We start from the raw sequence: 16,171 nt of genomic DNA on the forward strand, positions 1-16,171 counted from the left end.
ATTTGGGTAGGTTTCCCTATACACGACTGGACGAATCGGGAAGAATTTCAAAGACGATTTTCTCGAAAATGAAGCGCAATTTAAAAAAATTTTATTCCTTTTTCTCGATTTATTTACTTGTTATAAGTAGAAAAGAATGAGTAACTTTTTTTCATATCGCGTTTGATTTTCGAGAAAATCGACTTTGAAATTCTTGACGTTGCGTCGAGTCGCATATAAGAAAACCTACCTTAATGAAAATCACGGGCGATGTGGGCGTAGGTAAGTGGAATTCGACCTTAGAACAGTCTTATTTCCACCAGATACGAAAGTTATTAAACTTCTAATACTTGTGTAGATATAGAAATTATTAATATTGTAATATTCTGGAGGCCCTACCACTTATTATGCAACAGTTTCTAGCAGTATAATTGTTTACTTATTTTCTGCGGGCACAAGATTCTTTAAAGTAAAGGCGGGTTTAGAAGACCAGGTCGTTTTCATAATTTTTGGAACACATTTCGTGTCGCGTACTAAATTCAACGGCGAAACTGCCTTTAATGTCGTTGTCATAACCTGAGGTGGTTTGCCCTTCGAAGGGAGTAAAAACGAATAGTTTTGTGACCTGTAAGTTTTATAAAGTAAGTGGAACTTGTATTTTTAAAGTAATCTTCATTTGCTAGTACTTCGTTTGCTTATGGTCTCTATTAGGCGTTTCTGGTTACGCCACCATGCCATGTGTTTAAGGACCATAATGCAACCCGTTGCATATACATGATTTTCCTCGTAGTTATATATAGGACCACTGTAACATTGGTATATTTTATTAGATTCTCACCTGTAACAAGAGAATACTTTTAGCTAACGAATACTCTGTTTTTCTGTTCCAGTACCTGCAGCAGTATGAGTCGTTTCTTCGCAACCGGTTCGGACTCAGAGTCCGATAGCGCACCGGAGGAGGAGCAGATTCAGAGGCCACCAACCACAGCTTTCACGGTAAGCTTCCATTCTCCAAAGCTTTGTACCTAAATAAGATATAAATGAAACTTAATGTTCCTTTACAGTTTAGCGATGAAGAGGAAGAAACAAAGCGAGTTGTACGCTCGACGAAGGAGAAAAGATACGAAGAGATTGCTAATCTCATCAAGCTTATAAGAAATTATAAAAAGATCAAAGATATGAGCAGTATGCTCACCAGTGAGTACTCGCAGTGTTTGGTTTCAGAACTGACAAGGGAACATCCCGAACCTGGGAATTCAAAAAAATTCTGAAACTTTGTGAATATGTAGGGGATTTACTCCCGATTACAACGCAATTTTTATTTGCTGCCCAAATTCACTCTAAGTGGGTGTAATTGACCCCCAAAATCTGGTTATTTTCCGATTTTGTGCTATAACTTGTGACCTCTAAAATAATTTTTTTACCAAATAATAGATCTAATTAAAAGAAGCAACTTTTGTCTTGAAATTTTTTTTCTATCTCTTCCAGTTCGCGAGTTATAACACAAAATCGAAAAATAACCGGATTTTCAGGGGTCAATTACACCCACTTAGAGTGAATTTGGGTGAATTTTTTGAATTTTAGGGTTCGGGACATTCCCTTGTGAGATGAAGTAAGACGTTTTGTTATTGGGGATTATTTATGATCACAGGTTTCGAGGACTTGATGCGAGCTTATCAGAAAGCGCTGCCTGTAATCACGAAAGAAGAGAGCGGTCAGACACCACGGTTTTATGTCAGATGCTTGGTGGAAATGGAAGACTTTATCGTCGAAGTGTGGGAAGATCGTGACGGGCGCAAGAATATGTCAAAGAATAATTCGAAATCATTGACCTCCCTGCGTCAGAAACTTCGTAAATACAATAAAGACTTTGAAGAGGATATAGTTAAATTCAGAGAAAACCCAGATCAAGATGACGACGAAGAGGAGGAGAAAGGTAAATATACATACATCAAAATACGTGTAGATATTATTATAAATAAAATTGAAATAATACTTGGAATTTTAGCCGAAGAGTTAATGGAATCGGACAAGGAAGAGGACAGCGCAGTTGCTTTCAAAAAACCTGGTTCCGAAGTAAGTGAACTAGACTTATCTAAATTCAAAATTTATCATATACAATCAACTTTCATGCGCCATCAAGCCTATATAGTTTTTAAGTAACACAGTATTACTTTTCAGAAAAGTGTAACCGATGGTGATGACGGTAGCGAGAGTGAATCTGATTGGGGTAGCTCCTCTGACAGTGAAAGCACAAGCAGCGAAGATGAGGACCAGTACCAGAATATACGTGAACGATTTATCAAGAAGTAAGTTTGCAGAGAAGTTATGAAAGAACAGTATTCACTGATATCTTAATGGCAACTTGCACTTTTGAGTAGGACAGCTGATAAAGAAGAAGACGAAGATAAGGCAAAACGAAAGGAGCAGCGAAAAGAGCGTAAAGACAAGGAGAGGAAAAAGAGGAAAGACGACGACGACGGGGAAGGTGAATGGGAGACAGTGAAGGGTGGTGTGGCTATTCCATCTGAGAAACCGAAAATGTTTGCTAAGGATGCTGAGATTAATGTGGCTGCTGTTTTGAAGAAACTTTCCGAGATCATTGCAGCTCGCGGTAAAAAGCGTACAGACAGGCGGGAACAGATTGAACTGTTACACGAATTGCAGGGCATAGCTGACGCTCATAATCTTGGGCCAGCCGTAGCAGTAAAGATTAAGTTCTCCATCGTGTCTTCCATTTTTGATTACAATCCCAAAGTGTCCGATGCAATGAAGCCTGAGTATTGGATAAAGTACGTACGACTTTTAGATCTTATGATACGCGGCCACTCTATTATCCGCTCTAGTAAATAAATTCCTTTCACCTAGAATTCTGGAACGTATATCAGAGATGCTTGATATGCTGTCGGCCACTAAAGACATGGTGATCGCTAAACTTATTTCCGAGGACTCGGAGGAATTTGAAACACCCACGTACAAGATACATGGATGCGTATTGACATTAGTGGAGCGATTAGACGAGGAGTTCACTAAGCTGTTGAAGGAATGCGATCCGCACAGCAACGAATACGTTGAAAGGTAATTGATTTTAATTGTTCACGCAGTACCATGAACGTGCCACTTACGAATTGTCTTGCAGGTTGAAGGATGAGAAGCAAGTTTCCACAATAATAGACAAGGTTCAAGAGTATCTGGAAAGGCAAGGGTCTGTTTCTGAACTTTGTCGCGTGTATCTGCGTAAAATCGAGCATCTCTATTACAAGTTCGATCCCAATGTTTTGAAGCAGAAGGAGGTAAGCCAGCCACCATTAAAATCCTCTGTCAACTATTAACGTTTAAACACGATACATTCCTTCAGGGAGAACTTGCCAGCGATATCGTAACATCTGTACAAGTAATGGAGAAGCTCTGCAAGTACGTTTACGCTAATGACGGAACGGACCGGCTTAGAACTCGCGCCATCCTCTCCCACATCTACCACCACGCTCTTCACGACAACTGGTTCCAAGCGCGCGATCTTATTCTGATGTCCCACTTGCAGGAGACCATTCAACATTCCGATCCAGCCACACAGGTGCGTGCCCCTTAAGGCCTACCTAGAACGGTCAAAACAACATACTTCTCAGGGAATTTTTTCTAGAAAAATCGATAAACTTTTATTATTAAACATCAGTCCATTGGAAAGAGTACATCTTACGGATATTTCAGTACTTTTTGTGGTAAAAAGTATTGAAAGGTTTGCGAGTTATAGGCGATGCCCGAAACGCCTTTTTTAGGCGCTTTGCCGTGACAACCGTAAAATCAACTCAAATTATTTTGAGACAAAATGGCGGCTCTCCAAAGTTGAAGCATCGATATTTGACAAAAAATCGCTCGGTTTTCGAGCAAAAAAAAAGATTGATACAAACTCGTTTCCATCCCTGATAATCTTCCACTGCTTCGTCTACAGATCTTGTATAACAGAACCATCGCCCACTTGGGCTTGTGCGCATTCCGTCACGCGAACATCAAGGACGCGCACAACTGCCTGGTGGACCTGATGGTAACGGGGAAGGTGAAGGAGCTGCTGGCTCAAGGCTTGCTGCCCCAGAGGCAGCACGAACGCAGCAAGGAGCAGGAGAAGATCGAGAAGCAGAGGCAGATGCCTTTCCACATGCACATCAACTTGGAGCTCCTCGAGTGCGTTTATCTAGTGTCAGCGATGCTCATCGAGATCCCCTACATGGCCGCTCACGAATTCGACGCTAGAAGGAGGATGATATCCAAGACCTTCTACCAACAGCTCAGGTCCAGCGAGCGGCAGTCGTTGGTTGGCCCTCCAGAGTCTATGAGGGAGCACGTCGTGGCCGCGGCGAAAGCGATGCGCAATGGAAACTGGTCGGCGTGCAACAACTTCATCATCAACGAGAAGATGAACGCGAAGGTATGGGACCTCTTCTACCAAGCGGACAAGGTCCGCGACATGCTGACCAGGCTGATCAAGGAGGAGGCACTCAGGACCTACTTGTTCACCTACTCCCACGTCTACGATTCCATCTCGATGCCTAAGCTGGCGGAGATGTTCCAGCTGAAACGACCCATCGTCCATTCTATCATCAGCAAGATGATCATCAACGAGGAGCTGATGGCGTCGTTGGACGACCCAACCGAGACGGTTGTAATGCACCGCAGCGAGCCAAGCCGTCTTCAGTCTCTCGCTCTCCAGCTCACCGACAAAGTCAACAACTTCGTCGATTCTAACGAGCGCATATTTGAGATGAAGCAAGGTATTTATGCGTATAGGACATTAGGGTGGCCCTTATTTTCAACCTGCAATTTTTTCCTCTCACCCCCTAAATGGTTCCATTTAATAAAAATAATAGTCCCTGAAAAAGATTATTGTATAAGGGCCACCCTAATAGGACATGGTAATTGATTTAGCGTGTTTGTGAATCCTTTGGAGGTATTAATGGTGTACGTTGGCTTGCAGGCAACTTCTTCTCGAGAGGGAACCAAGGGAACTTCCGCGACAGGCAAAATTATAACAGACAGGGGCAGGATTGGGGCCGCCAGAGACGTGACCGTGACCGTGATCGTGATCGTAATCGAGAAGAGAATCGAAATTACTGAACCAAGAGGTCGTCAAATGTTATTTACTTGGGTGTTTGACATTGGATCGTCGTTCTGTAATACACTCATGTAAATAATGTTGGGAATAACAGTATACAAAGTAACAGTATATTGTTTCAGTGTATCATTGAAATGTCTGCATTTACCATTCTGCTATTTACATATAAAACATCCGATTTCTCGTACAAGAATAAATAATATTGGTTACCATAGATCTTAAGTTTTAATGTGCTTAGATCTCTTGCACCTTCTCGAGCATATTGTTACCCGTCGTGATACTATCGGATGCAAGAACCAGTCGAATCCCATTCGACTTCTCTACGAGTCTGCACGCAGCTATTTCAGCGTATGTTAGGCCTCCTATAACGCACACCACCACCATCTTTGGTAGTATGGAGCCTCGTTGACCACTTATGGCACAGTTCGATAAGTTTGTTAACTCCTCGAGGCTTTTAGGGTCCCTTTCTTGACTTGCGACAAGATTTAATACTTGAGCCTGCAGAGACGTAGTCAGTTAGTCTCTGTCGACATCGGTGAATAACTGAATTTGAAAATGATACTAACTATTAGAGGGATGTAAGCGTTATTGAAGACATAGCTGGGGCAAGTACGCCCCTTCTGTTCCGCTTGCTTCGAGTAACTTGGTAAAAGTCTCAGCTTCTGTGCATTGCTGTTCCATTCGCTGCTCCAATTTGGTAGTTTGTGCAAAATATTTTCTGTTCTACACTTTAACAAACCTATAGTTTGAAGTTTGTAGAACAATGGTACGTGTTTATAACCATGTGCGTGCAGATGGAGTTTTTGAATAGAATGTAACTCGTTTTGAGTGACGCCGTCGCTGGCGATAGAGAGTAAGCATAATAGACGTAAAGTTCTCAGGGGATGATCATCTGAAAGTTCGATCGTTTAAAAGACAATGTTACGATTGTAGAATGATAGAAAGACATGCATACCTATGTATCTCTCGATATAATTTAGACACTCTTTTCTTTCTTTGCATTCGAGCACAGACTTCTCTATCTTCTGCAAGATCTGAAAGTCGGAACCTAACGTGTCCGCGATGAGTTGACAAGCTGAAATATGAAATGCCAGTTGGCGCGTCATATCCCTGGTTTTCTGCAGTCTCGTTGCTATGTATCTCTCCATTTCCGACAACTTCATTGTCTGTATCGCACTCTGTTCAGCTAATATACAATACCAAATACATTACTAATCGAATTAGCCAGAGGCACGCGCATAAGCATACAAGTATACATTTTAGGGACTTAGCTTTCCCATGTAAAATGGGAAATACGTCACTGCACGGCGTATCTCTTACTTCCCCATAAATCTGATCTTTCTCTGGGTCCAGCTTAGTCTGAGATTTGCCCAGAGTGCCTGTACCGACATTTATTTCCACCACTTCGTGCAATAGGCCAGCGTACGTTACAGGAGTTAAGAGTGGCGTGGCTAGGTCGTAATTTCTGTCCATTAAAATTAAAGCCCCTATTTTGTTCTCTGCATCCGACGAACCTAAGCATTGCCTCATAGATTCTATAACTTTTAGCATCTGTTGGCTATGCTTGCCGAGCGAAAGCGTGAGCTTGGGCGAGCCAAGTACGAGCTGTAGCGACCATAAATTGCGTGCTAATGCCGGTAGTAGGGCAGTATCTTTGTGATAATAGAGATCGGTAAACATCGGGTTTTCTAGAGATAAGACATTCCCATCTAATCTTATGAATTCCCAGGATAGTGTTTGCACCGTGACTAATCCAGATAAGCCTACATAAATAATCACACTCGTTCAATAATCATTATCATTAATCTACCGAAGAGTACGTGCAAAGTAATCACCCTCTTCTTCGATTATGGAGTTAAGAACCGTCGGCACAAACGGAGCAACTAGAATATGATGGCAAGGTAGCGAGTGTGGCCTGATGTTTGGAGAGATCTCTGATTGTACTTGATCTAACACTCTCTTACAGGCGATCAGATCATTTGAAACTAGGAATATACGTTGGGCATTCGAGAGCTTCAGGCCCTGCTCCATTTTGTAAATTTTATTCACCCCATAGCGTCTAAACGAAATTCACCGTTACTCAAGAATTACTGTGAATCTGTATACCTCCAGAAGTTATCAAAGATTATTACTTAAGCACAGAAACTCCCACGAAGCTGTCCAAGATCTTCATAAGTTTCTGCTCGATTACCAGGTCTTTACTCCCAGGAATAGAGTCCAATATCTCAACAAGCTTACGCTGGCTTATTTGCTGCAACACATTCAGCCTATCATCCAGCGTGATATCCATGTTTCTACTTTGAGGAATTCAATGAACCCAGAATTCTAAAGGGAGCCTGCCCAGACCTTCCCACTGCAAACCAGTTATACAAAGTTCTTTAACCCCAGAGGGTCATAAGAATGCTCTATCTTTTATTGACCAGCAGGAATTCTGTGCAAAGCTGAATACCATGCATGCGATCTCCTAAGCCTATCTCCCCATTAATCTAAATCCTAGATCTTCCCTGATGGTCCGTTTAAACGCTCAAGGACCAAAGAATTCACGCTATCCTCTATTTCTCGCGAAGTAAGAGTGAAAACAGGTCGACTAGTGCGCCCATGTGGTCGACCCATGCAAGCCAGCAAGCGAATCTTGTTTGCTCATCTTCTGGACGCTCACGTTTATCTCCTCCACAGTAGGGTTATTTAAAAATGGCGGACGCATCGTCTTCCGACACTACCTCAGAGTGTTGCAATGAATGGTTCTCTGATATTACCTCCGAAAAGTCCGAGTACGTTATCGTGGGCCAGAAACCGTGCCTGTCCCATCGTCGCAGCAAAAGACATTTCTTACAGAAGCTATTTTTAAGAGAGGTAGGCCTGCTTAACCTTTAACCTACACAGGCGTTAATGAAACTGTCATGACTGGGTGATAGACCTGTCAAAAGGCATCCTTGAACCATGACAAGATAGCTAAGACATACCCCTGGGGAGAACAGCTCCACTACTCCTCCGATACGCCATGCGCTCCTCGCTAGACGATCCCCTGCATTCAACTTTCAATGGTCGCAAGAAAAAATGTGCTTTTGTTCTTGCCCATGAAGCTTCTTGTCCTTCCTTCCTTCCGTTATCGTGTTAACGGAGTAGTAGTTGCATGACATCCGCAAGCTCCGACGAGAGCGTAGAAATGTTAGTCAAGAGCGGAGGCATCTGACTCGTTGGGTAAGAGCATTAAGTCATCCCATAAGTAGTGGGATTTTCTTGGGGCAGTATTCGAGGTGCGAAAAAGCAGCCTTCAGTCGACACTTTATTCGCCTCGTAATGTTCGTTACTTTTGTTGAACACTTTGCCATCTTCCTGTTAGGTTCGCTGTGTCTTTAATTATATTTTTAGTTCTACCGCATAGTCTTAACAAGAGTGGCATGGTTTATGGGATGGCTTAGTGGGAAACTGTTGCAGTATCATGAAAGTATTAATTGTTGCAGATCAGAGGTTGCTTATCAGCGCACAATTATGCGTCAGAGGAAAGACTGTTTGCTACTGTACCTTCGTGGCGACATTTGCCACTTTTACATGTAATCCCGAAATCGGCGTTAGAAGCAGGGTATGTTTAAACCGAAGAGAAGGGAAGAACGTCTCCTTCCAAAGGTAGTTTGCGATAACGATTATTATTTTTGAAGGCACATTGTAATGGGATTGACCCAATGCGGTCAGTTTTTACTTACGTATACATACACGATGGACGTGAGCGGAAATACCTCTTTATATAAATATCTGTTACATTGGTGGGCTTTCACGCCGAACCATGTCGCGCGTAAAATTGCGGAAGTCACGCTTTTTGGTAATTATACTATCTATAGAGAACTTAGTATTGTTATATCTCAATGGCCAATGGAGCGGAATAAGCTAGTAATACACGGCCTTTGGTAAGCTGTGATCGAGTTACCTCGCTCATTATTACATACCCTTACCTTCAAATTCATTTGGCGATTAATAACTATCGATTACCTAAATTTTCAGTACAAATTGGCTGCACCTTCAACCGACGGATAGGGCATACTTAACAATAACTACGGTACCGTCCCTCGAGAACTGTAAGGATTGTTTGAAAGTTGCCGCGTCCTACGAAGAAGAGGGCGAAGGTAAGACGACATTATAAGCATAGAATACGTCCGTACCGAATAGAAAAACATACGTATCATGTTTCTACAGAGTTAGCGGCAAACTGGGACGGTTGCGTGCGGTGTAACTGTCTTCTGCACGGGCTCACTGTCCATACCACCTACGAAGTAATCTCCCCGTATCCTAGGTTCAGAGCTACAGTATGTTTGAATTACTGGAATCACGTAGTAGTTAACACAGGAAACTTTTTACATGTGCTCAGGGTGGACTTGGACATTCCGAAGTCCAAGAACCAGAAGGCTTGTGATAAACAGGACACTGTGATCCCCGATACAGTGCCATTAGACATGAGTGACGTCGAAGAACTGGACTACCCTAAAGTAGAACGTTACGAAAGCTCAGACGAGAAAGTAGGTACGCCGGAGTGCACGGTGGACCAGTCTCCGAGGTGTGACTCCAGTATAGAGCACGACTTCCTCGAGGAGCCAGTTAGAGTAGAGGATAGGTTAAACCGTGATCTGTTAAATACCTCAAGCAGTAATCAAAGCGATTGTGTCTGTGATATAAATAAGTCTACCGATGCAGTTAGTGTTAAATCGTGTGAGTGTCCGGACCCTGCCTCGCCAGTCGCCAGGACTGAGCAGCAAGCGATATCCGTCAGAGACAAGATCCTGCAGGACTTCTGCGAGGACATGTCTCAGGAATTGAACATTGGTAGTGATTTAATTACTTTAGTGAAGCATCCGTCGTGCTCGCCACGTTCCACGCCGCAGAGACTTCCCTCCGACCTCAAGACGACGACGTGGTGCTCGCCGATCTTAACGCCGCCTTCGGACATACTGAAGACCCGAAATTCCGAATCTAGTCATAAGAGCGCACGCGGTCACCGCTCCAACTCTCCGCAACCAGATGCTCCAGAAGACAGCAACGTGGCTTCCGTAAATTCTCCTCTACGCTCTATAAGCCCCTCTTCGTCGTGTTCCTCGCGGCTCATGTCGCCGCCAATCACGCGATCTTTCCGCCACCCGAGCCCCCGGAAACGGTCCAACTTGCATTCTCCTCCCCCTATCGTAACCACCACGCAGTCGAGAACGAGGGCGACGCACAAGCTGATCCTCGAGGCGGAGAAGGCGTACGAGTTCACGGACGAGGCGCAGGAGACCTGCGAGAAGCTCAGCTCATTCAGGAAACGCCGGCTCGCCGACAAGAAGTACGAATTCTGCGACGAGACGGAGGACGCCGAGAACATAGTTCCTTTCAAGCACATACGGGACCAGTTCAGGCACCGTGGATGCTCCATACATCAGATACCGTCGTCGCCGACTATGTCGCCGGCAATTGCCAATGGCAAGAAGCACTGGGTGGATTCCGATCAGAGTGAGACCGATGATTTCTGTGCCAACCAAGATATCGCTGCATCCAACGATTTAACCGTGGACCCAGGTAAATCCCTTGAAAGTATCGAGGGCAGGCTGTTCGTTTCTGGGTTTAGTTAACGTTAAGCTGTTCCAATTTCCTAGCCGAGAAGATGGTCCTACGTCCGTTGAACCAGAATCAACTGCCTAATGGAGGGATAAATAGAGATCGACTGGGCAGGCATTTTCTCAACACATCCCCACTGGTTCCTAAGATAAATTTGCAGTACCCTACTATAAAATGCACCGCACACTTTAAGAGAAGCTACATAGAGCTTGACGATGAGATGATATCAGTCATCACGGATGTTGAAGGTACATGTCTTTGCTATTAATCGCCCGAGTTTCATTGAATCCGGTGTTCGGAATATATATGAGTGTACATACGTTTCTCAGACGAAGAGACTGGAGGATATGTGAGTTATCAGTGTGTGCTTCCTATGCATGTCCACGGGTCTGGATATGTCCAAATGCAAATGATCAGCAACAGTAAAGCTGAAAAATTGGTATTGCATTTAAAATATCGCCATCGTTGGATAACAGTTCGTATTGAAACAGGAGTTGAATAAATTTGAATAGAGGGATTATTGTGTTTTCAGATAGTACCTTGTGTGTCGATAAACCAGTTGAGTTTCGATATCGAAACATTCTCTCATCACATTGCCGACTGGATTTGTATGAGATTTAAGAAGCGATACTGGCACTGCAGTGATTACGACATCGAAATAATTGACGTATGCGCGTTAAGTGGTGATATTATTTGTTTATTGATCATGAAGATCCAAGCCAGCGAAATAAGTAGCCAGACCCAATGGTTAGTATCGATTTATACCTAGAAATCTTTGCGATTCGGGCAATTACCATGAGGTGCGAATTGCCTGTAGTTCTCAAGAGAGGAAGCAGTACGAAGTGGGGTGCAAGTTTACGTGGAACATTGACACGAGTCAGTACAGAATAACAGATGTGTTACCGATGGAGGAGGTAAAGCCAGAGTCTTGCAAACCGAGTTGCATGAACGTTCCAAATTTTCGCAGCCCACTCTGGAATCCAACTAGACGGTTAGCGCCGAAGTTAAGAGAGAAGATACAGCAGCCGTATGCCCACACAGTACGATTTCTGCATAACGAAATGACGTTGGCAGGTGAGTAAGCTATGGGAAAGATTATTCAGTCGAACGACAGAACGACAGTCATGTGGAAAATGCTTTACAGGTGAATCCATAACTAGGCTTTACGATCTGGATAATTTGGTGGAATTCTATATAACTCCGATGCCAAATTACTCTTCGATCGAATAAGGTAACTGTCCGTGTCAACAGTACGTTGCAAACAATAATTTATTTATCGTTACAAATCTAAGTTTCATCGATAAGGTAACATGTATAATGGTAATGAATGTATTGGAACCGTACCCCATATACATGTATATTGTACACAATTATACTGTATCAAGAATTGTTAGTTCCAAGCGGAAATAACAGCAGACGTAAACGCGTTATATAGATTCTTACTGTGCTTCTTTTTTCACGAGACTACTTGTACAAGTTGATTGTTAAGTGCTGCCGCGCGGATTGTCCGAATCTTAACGACGTAGATCGCGATTACTGATTAACGATACAACGAAGATCGCAGGCGTTTGCTCCGATTTGTAAATTATACTCTAGCGCTATACATTGACTATCTATATACTATAGATAACTTTGGTAATTACCAGATCTAGGTGACTAAAAAACTGATTGTCAATGAATGATATTGTATGTGATTCAACGTAACGGAAAGAACAAATGGTGAAAAATCATTTTTAGTACTTGGTCCCAAAATTAACTTGGTGATCTAAAGGAAAAATATATCTTAAGATCCTTAGCTGATTCTATGCCGAAATTTTGCCCTAGCTATGTATATTCATAGGACTAAATATGCTATATATTTAATTTTTCATGTCGTTTCACAATCTTATTGTATTATAAAGCCATTTTACCATAAACTTTTATATCTGAAAACTATGAATGCGTATATATATATACATACATATACACACGTGTATATGTATAAATGTGCAACATGTGCGTCTAACAAATGCACTTGTAATTTATGTAAGTACCGATCGAACTTGTCGACAAAGAACATTTAAGACTTAAGAGAGTTATTTAATTGCCGACACAAGCAGTGATATCGAAGCTGGTAAGGTCAGCTTCATAATTGCAATAAAACTTTTTGTCATGACTGGCAAATGACTTGTATTTACCTTTTCATCTCCTAAAATGCATGGAAATACTTGCTCTGTGTGTGTGTGTGTATGTGTGTGCATGTCCAAATGGCAAAGCGAAGGCTGCTCGCACTTCAAACTGGTATTTTAATTGGTGGTCCTACGCTAACATCAGATCCTATCCCATCCAGCTTTAGGCCGGTAAGAATGTCCTCCCACGCATTCATACATTCCTGGTAATGTCTGATCTGTCTATCAGCCATGGAGATTAACATGTTCTTCAAATCCATCTGTTTCTCCACGTTCCATCTTTGCAAGTCACTACGCAGATTCTCATTAGCACATTCCACGCGATCTTGCAATACCTCTGCTTGTTTGGCTAACCGCGGAATCGTCTGTCCAAGTCTCTCTAGCTTCTCATCGCGCGACTCAGCTTTCCACAACGATCCACCCCAATTCTGAGTCGAAGCTGTGCCACTCGTAACACCCATTAGCTGCTTAAATCAATAGAATTTATGAACAGTTGTGGTTTCACATTCTTTTCTTACACAGTACATTAATCCCTCCTTATACCTGATCCTTTTCCACTCGTTTCTTTGCCAAGTCCTCCACAGTCATTTCATACTCAATTTGCATCGAGTCGCGTCGAGACAGCGCGCTTTTCACCGCATCTATGTACGAAATGTACTCCCGCTCTTCATTGGGGACATTTTCTAAAAGCTTCTGGTGAGCCATTGCGTTGCACTCTATCGCTTTGGCTATTGCCAGTAGAATTGGAGCGAGTTCCGGCTCGGATGTTGCCCACAGGGTGAATATAGGATGCAACTGATGCAGTTCAAGTAAGTAGTCTACAACGTTTAATAGAATTTATAATAGAAATATCCCACATAAAAACCTACTGCTCTCTATTGTACCTTGCCTCTCCTTGTGTATTCGATGATTTATTTTATCTATAGTTGCTAGCTTCTCGCTAAGAGCTATACAGTAATCTCGAATCTGCTCGAATTCGTAATGACGTTGTTTCATGGTATATGTGCTCGCCATATTTTGCAAGGAATCGGTCATTTTCACCAGAACGTTCGCACGATTCTTTCGATGTATAAGGAACTCCTTAAATACACACAGAATAAGCATACAACACCAAAGGATATACCTGGCAAAGGAGTAGTAAGATATGCTTACCGCGGGTTTAGTGGTCAAAAAGATATGCAAGTTTTTGTCGCAGCTAAGAATAGGGTGATTGACAACTCTGTTCAGAAATACGTGTAACAGCTTCATACGAGCGATAATAAATTCTTTGGAGTAACGATCTAACTGAGCGAGTAATGTATGTTTCCCAGGCATTGGCTGTAATAAAAAAATCCATGTGCAATCTCGCTCGTGTAGCGCATAAGATTATCCTAAGTATAAACAATTAAGGGGGGAGGCCTACCTAGAACGGTCAAAACAACATGCTTCTTTGGGAATTTTTTCTAGAAAAACCGATAAACTTTAATTATTAAACTTTAATTTTTAATATTTCGATTTTTCGAACATTTCTAGGTAGTCCTCTCTCTTAAGCATAAGATTAATCTGCAACGGCTCACTGGTATGATATGCGTCGGATAAGAATCCACTAGCTTCTGTCGCAGCCAAATGAAATCGTTGTAGCGTCTTCGAACAATATACTCTCCTTCTTCGAATTCAGCTCGCGTGGACTAGGACAATATGCAAACACTGTCGTTAACCAAAGCCAAGTTACCCAGACTGCAGAAATAAAAAATAAAATCAAACCTACTCTTGTAGTTATACGAAATGTAATATAAGTCTCGAGCGTTTCAAGATGCTTCTGTGGATTGTCCACTTTAACTTGCAGATCCCGAGAGTCTGTCTGAAAGTCTGACATCTCTTGCTCCGGCAGCGTGGAGAAGCTATCAATCGAAGGGGACGCTATCTGAAAGTTTCAATGGTGAATTTGCATTGCTTCTCCCATTCTCGCAACGTAATTGCCGTGCTCGGGTTCGCAAAGGAAATCCATAAAACAAAAAACGTTAAGTTGCAAAGCGAGGGTCATTGTACGTGGGTCAGCATCATAGTTTTATAAATAATCTATTAACCCCGCAACATGATACAATTAATCCGATCTGTCAGAGCCGAGTTTGAGGTTATGCCCTTACCATAGAGCCCTCGACGGAGGTGCTGCAGTTTGACAGAAAATCGTTATCACGGCTCTCTTGCTTAATAACACCGCCGACTGCCATCGTGCTCACTTCTAGGATCGCGGAATCCTCCGTGCCCTTGTCACCCAAAGCTTCCACCTCGGTTTCCGAAGATGTCATCATCTTTGAACTGTCAAGCAAGTAAAGCAACAGAGCTGACACGATACTGCGTCACGATGTGCAGTACTGCGCGAAGCGCGGGGGTTGTGCGCACATCGATCACCTATCGAGAAAAAAAATAGTCGATACAAAAACTTCAAATACATAATAGCATTAGAAATTTTTGAAAATGAAATTAACGAGCTGTTCGTACATGGATGGGTGATTATTTTATAAAAAATGGAGTAAAGAAGTGAGAGAAGAACATTTGGCTATTGAATGGACGAAAATCGGATAAAGTAATGGTTTAGAGGGACGACTAGAATTTACCCGCCATTTTCCTTGGATTCTTCTGAAGCAGGATCGCGCGTTCTTGTTCTCCGTAATTGAAGAACAATAATTCGATCGTCAGTTGTCGCGACGCGTGGGGAAAAGAATCTGCAACGTTTCGAGGCGAAAGAAGCAAATATTTCGCGCCCGTGGAAACCGTATCTCTGGGATACACTCTGAAAACATTTTCCCGCGGTCAAGAATTCGAAACTCTCGATTGGATCTCGTAAAGAGATGGATTGGCAGGAAGAAGACGAATACAGTTCCATTTTTTCCAAGAGATACTCCATAATGATGGCGGAAGAGTCCTCGCTGCCAATTATTTATTACAGACCGCAGAACCCATTATCGAGTAAGTTTTCCCTTCCTATTCTATTTCACAGATAACAAATCCAGAAACTCTTGAAAACGTTATAATCGCAGGACCGGTGCGTTTATTAATCACAAGAGAATCTCGAGTACGTCATCTGCCTCCGATATCGCGATAGACAACTATTATTTTCGTCGATGTTTAATCGTTCTCGCCTCGTCGCGCCCCGGCAATTTCAAATTGCGCGCCTTAAGAAAGCGCGGTATATTCGACCAGTTTATGAATTCAAATAGGGGCGAGGAAGCTTTAGGGATCGATTACAGATGTTTCCACGCGCTGTGCGTTTAATTTCCTTGGAAATTGACAACTGATAGAAAAGGATTGTTCATTGATATTAAGAAAATGTCATAATGCGGCTGGGCATGTG

At 42.6% G+C, this 16,171-nt stretch overlaps 4 protein-coding genes across 9 annotated transcripts; 2 read left to right on the forward strand and 2 right to left on the reverse strand.

Moving 5' to 3' along the window:
• Window positions 1-476: 476 nt before the first annotated feature.
• Window positions 477-5,197, forward strand: Eif3c (eukaryotic translation initiation factor 3 subunit C). Of its 2 annotated transcripts, none has more exons than XM_076828578.1 (12): window positions 477-620; window positions 870-975; window positions 1,044-1,176; window positions 1,631-1,915; window positions 1,988-2,055; window positions 2,161-2,288; window positions 2,358-2,771; window positions 2,848-3,057; window positions 3,119-3,272; window positions 3,338-3,553; window positions 3,929-4,745; window positions 4,949-5,197. In XM_076828578.1, exons 2-12 carry the CDS (start codon window positions 883-885, stop codon window positions 5,086-5,088), a joined length of 2,658 nt encoding a protein of 885 aa, XP_076684693.1. In that variant the 5' UTR covers window positions 477-620; window positions 870-882; the 3' UTR covers window positions 5,089-5,197. The 2 variants fall into 2 exon arrangements, with proteins under 2 accessions (XP_076684693.1, XP_076684694.1); XM_076828579.1 differs by having other exon boundaries at window positions 2,361-2,771.
• Window positions 5,098-7,733, reverse strand: Vps33b (vacuolar protein sorting 33B). 2 transcript variants are annotated; one of them, XM_076828591.1, is made up of 7 exons: window positions 7,536-7,733; window positions 7,219-7,439; window positions 6,922-7,145; window positions 6,343-6,849; window positions 6,042-6,272; window positions 5,653-5,978; window positions 5,098-5,584 (listed from the first exon to the last, which is right to left on the reverse strand). In XM_076828591.1, exons 2-7 carry the CDS (start codon window positions 7,374-7,376, stop codon window positions 5,321-5,323), a joined length of 1,710 nt encoding a protein of 569 aa, XP_076684706.1. In that variant the 5' UTR covers window positions 7,377-7,439; window positions 7,536-7,733; the 3' UTR covers window positions 5,098-5,320. The 2 variants fall into 2 exon arrangements, with proteins under 2 accessions (XP_076684706.1, XP_076684705.1); XM_076828590.1 differs by having other exon boundaries at window positions 7,219-7,462.
• Window positions 7,733-11,904, forward strand: LOC143377370 (uncharacterized). 3 transcript variants are annotated; one of them, XM_076828573.1, is made up of 11 exons: window positions 7,735-7,939; window positions 8,551-8,669; window positions 8,746-8,991; window positions 9,086-9,207; window positions 9,278-9,374; window positions 9,450-10,630; window positions 10,708-10,917; window positions 10,999-11,108; window positions 11,202-11,416; window positions 11,487-11,743; window positions 11,814-11,904. In XM_076828573.1, exons 1-11 carry the CDS (start codon window positions 7,778-7,780, stop codon window positions 11,897-11,899), a joined length of 2,805 nt encoding a protein of 934 aa, XP_076684688.1. In that variant the 5' UTR covers window positions 7,735-7,777; the 3' UTR covers window positions 11,900-11,904. The 3 variants fall into 3 exon arrangements, 2 of the variants coding, with proteins under 2 accessions (XP_076684688.1, XP_076684687.1); XM_076828572.1 differs by having other exon boundaries at window positions 9,278-10,630; XR_013087304.1 differs by lacking the exons at window positions 10,999-11,108; window positions 11,814-11,904 and having other exon boundaries at window positions 7,733-7,939; window positions 9,278-10,630; window positions 11,487-11,628.
• Window positions 11,905-11,920: 16 nt separating this feature from the next.
• Window positions 11,921-15,187, reverse strand: LOC143377380 (sorting nexin-30). 2 transcript variants are annotated; one of them, XM_076828595.1, is made up of 7 exons: window positions 14,964-15,187; window positions 14,585-14,740; window positions 14,394-14,504; window positions 13,990-14,154; window positions 13,722-13,917; window positions 13,381-13,655; window positions 11,921-13,301 (listed from the first exon to the last, which is right to left on the reverse strand). In XM_076828595.1, exons 1-7 carry the CDS (start codon window positions 15,126-15,128, stop codon window positions 12,942-12,944), a joined length of 1,428 nt encoding a protein of 475 aa, XP_076684710.1. In that variant the 5' UTR covers window positions 15,129-15,187; the 3' UTR covers window positions 11,921-12,941. The 2 variants fall into 2 exon arrangements, with proteins under 2 accessions (XP_076684710.1, XP_076684709.1); XM_076828594.1 differs by having other exon boundaries at window positions 11,921-13,304; window positions 14,964-15,186.
• Window positions 15,188-16,171: the final 984 nt, after the last annotated feature.

This window comes from Andrena cerasifolii, chromosome 15, assembly GCF_050908995.1.
Source record: "Andrena cerasifolii isolate SP2316 chromosome 15, iyAndCera1_principal, whole genome shotgun sequence".
NCBI classification, from domain to species: Eukaryota; Metazoa; Arthropoda; class Insecta; order Hymenoptera; family Andrenidae; genus Andrena; species Andrena cerasifolii.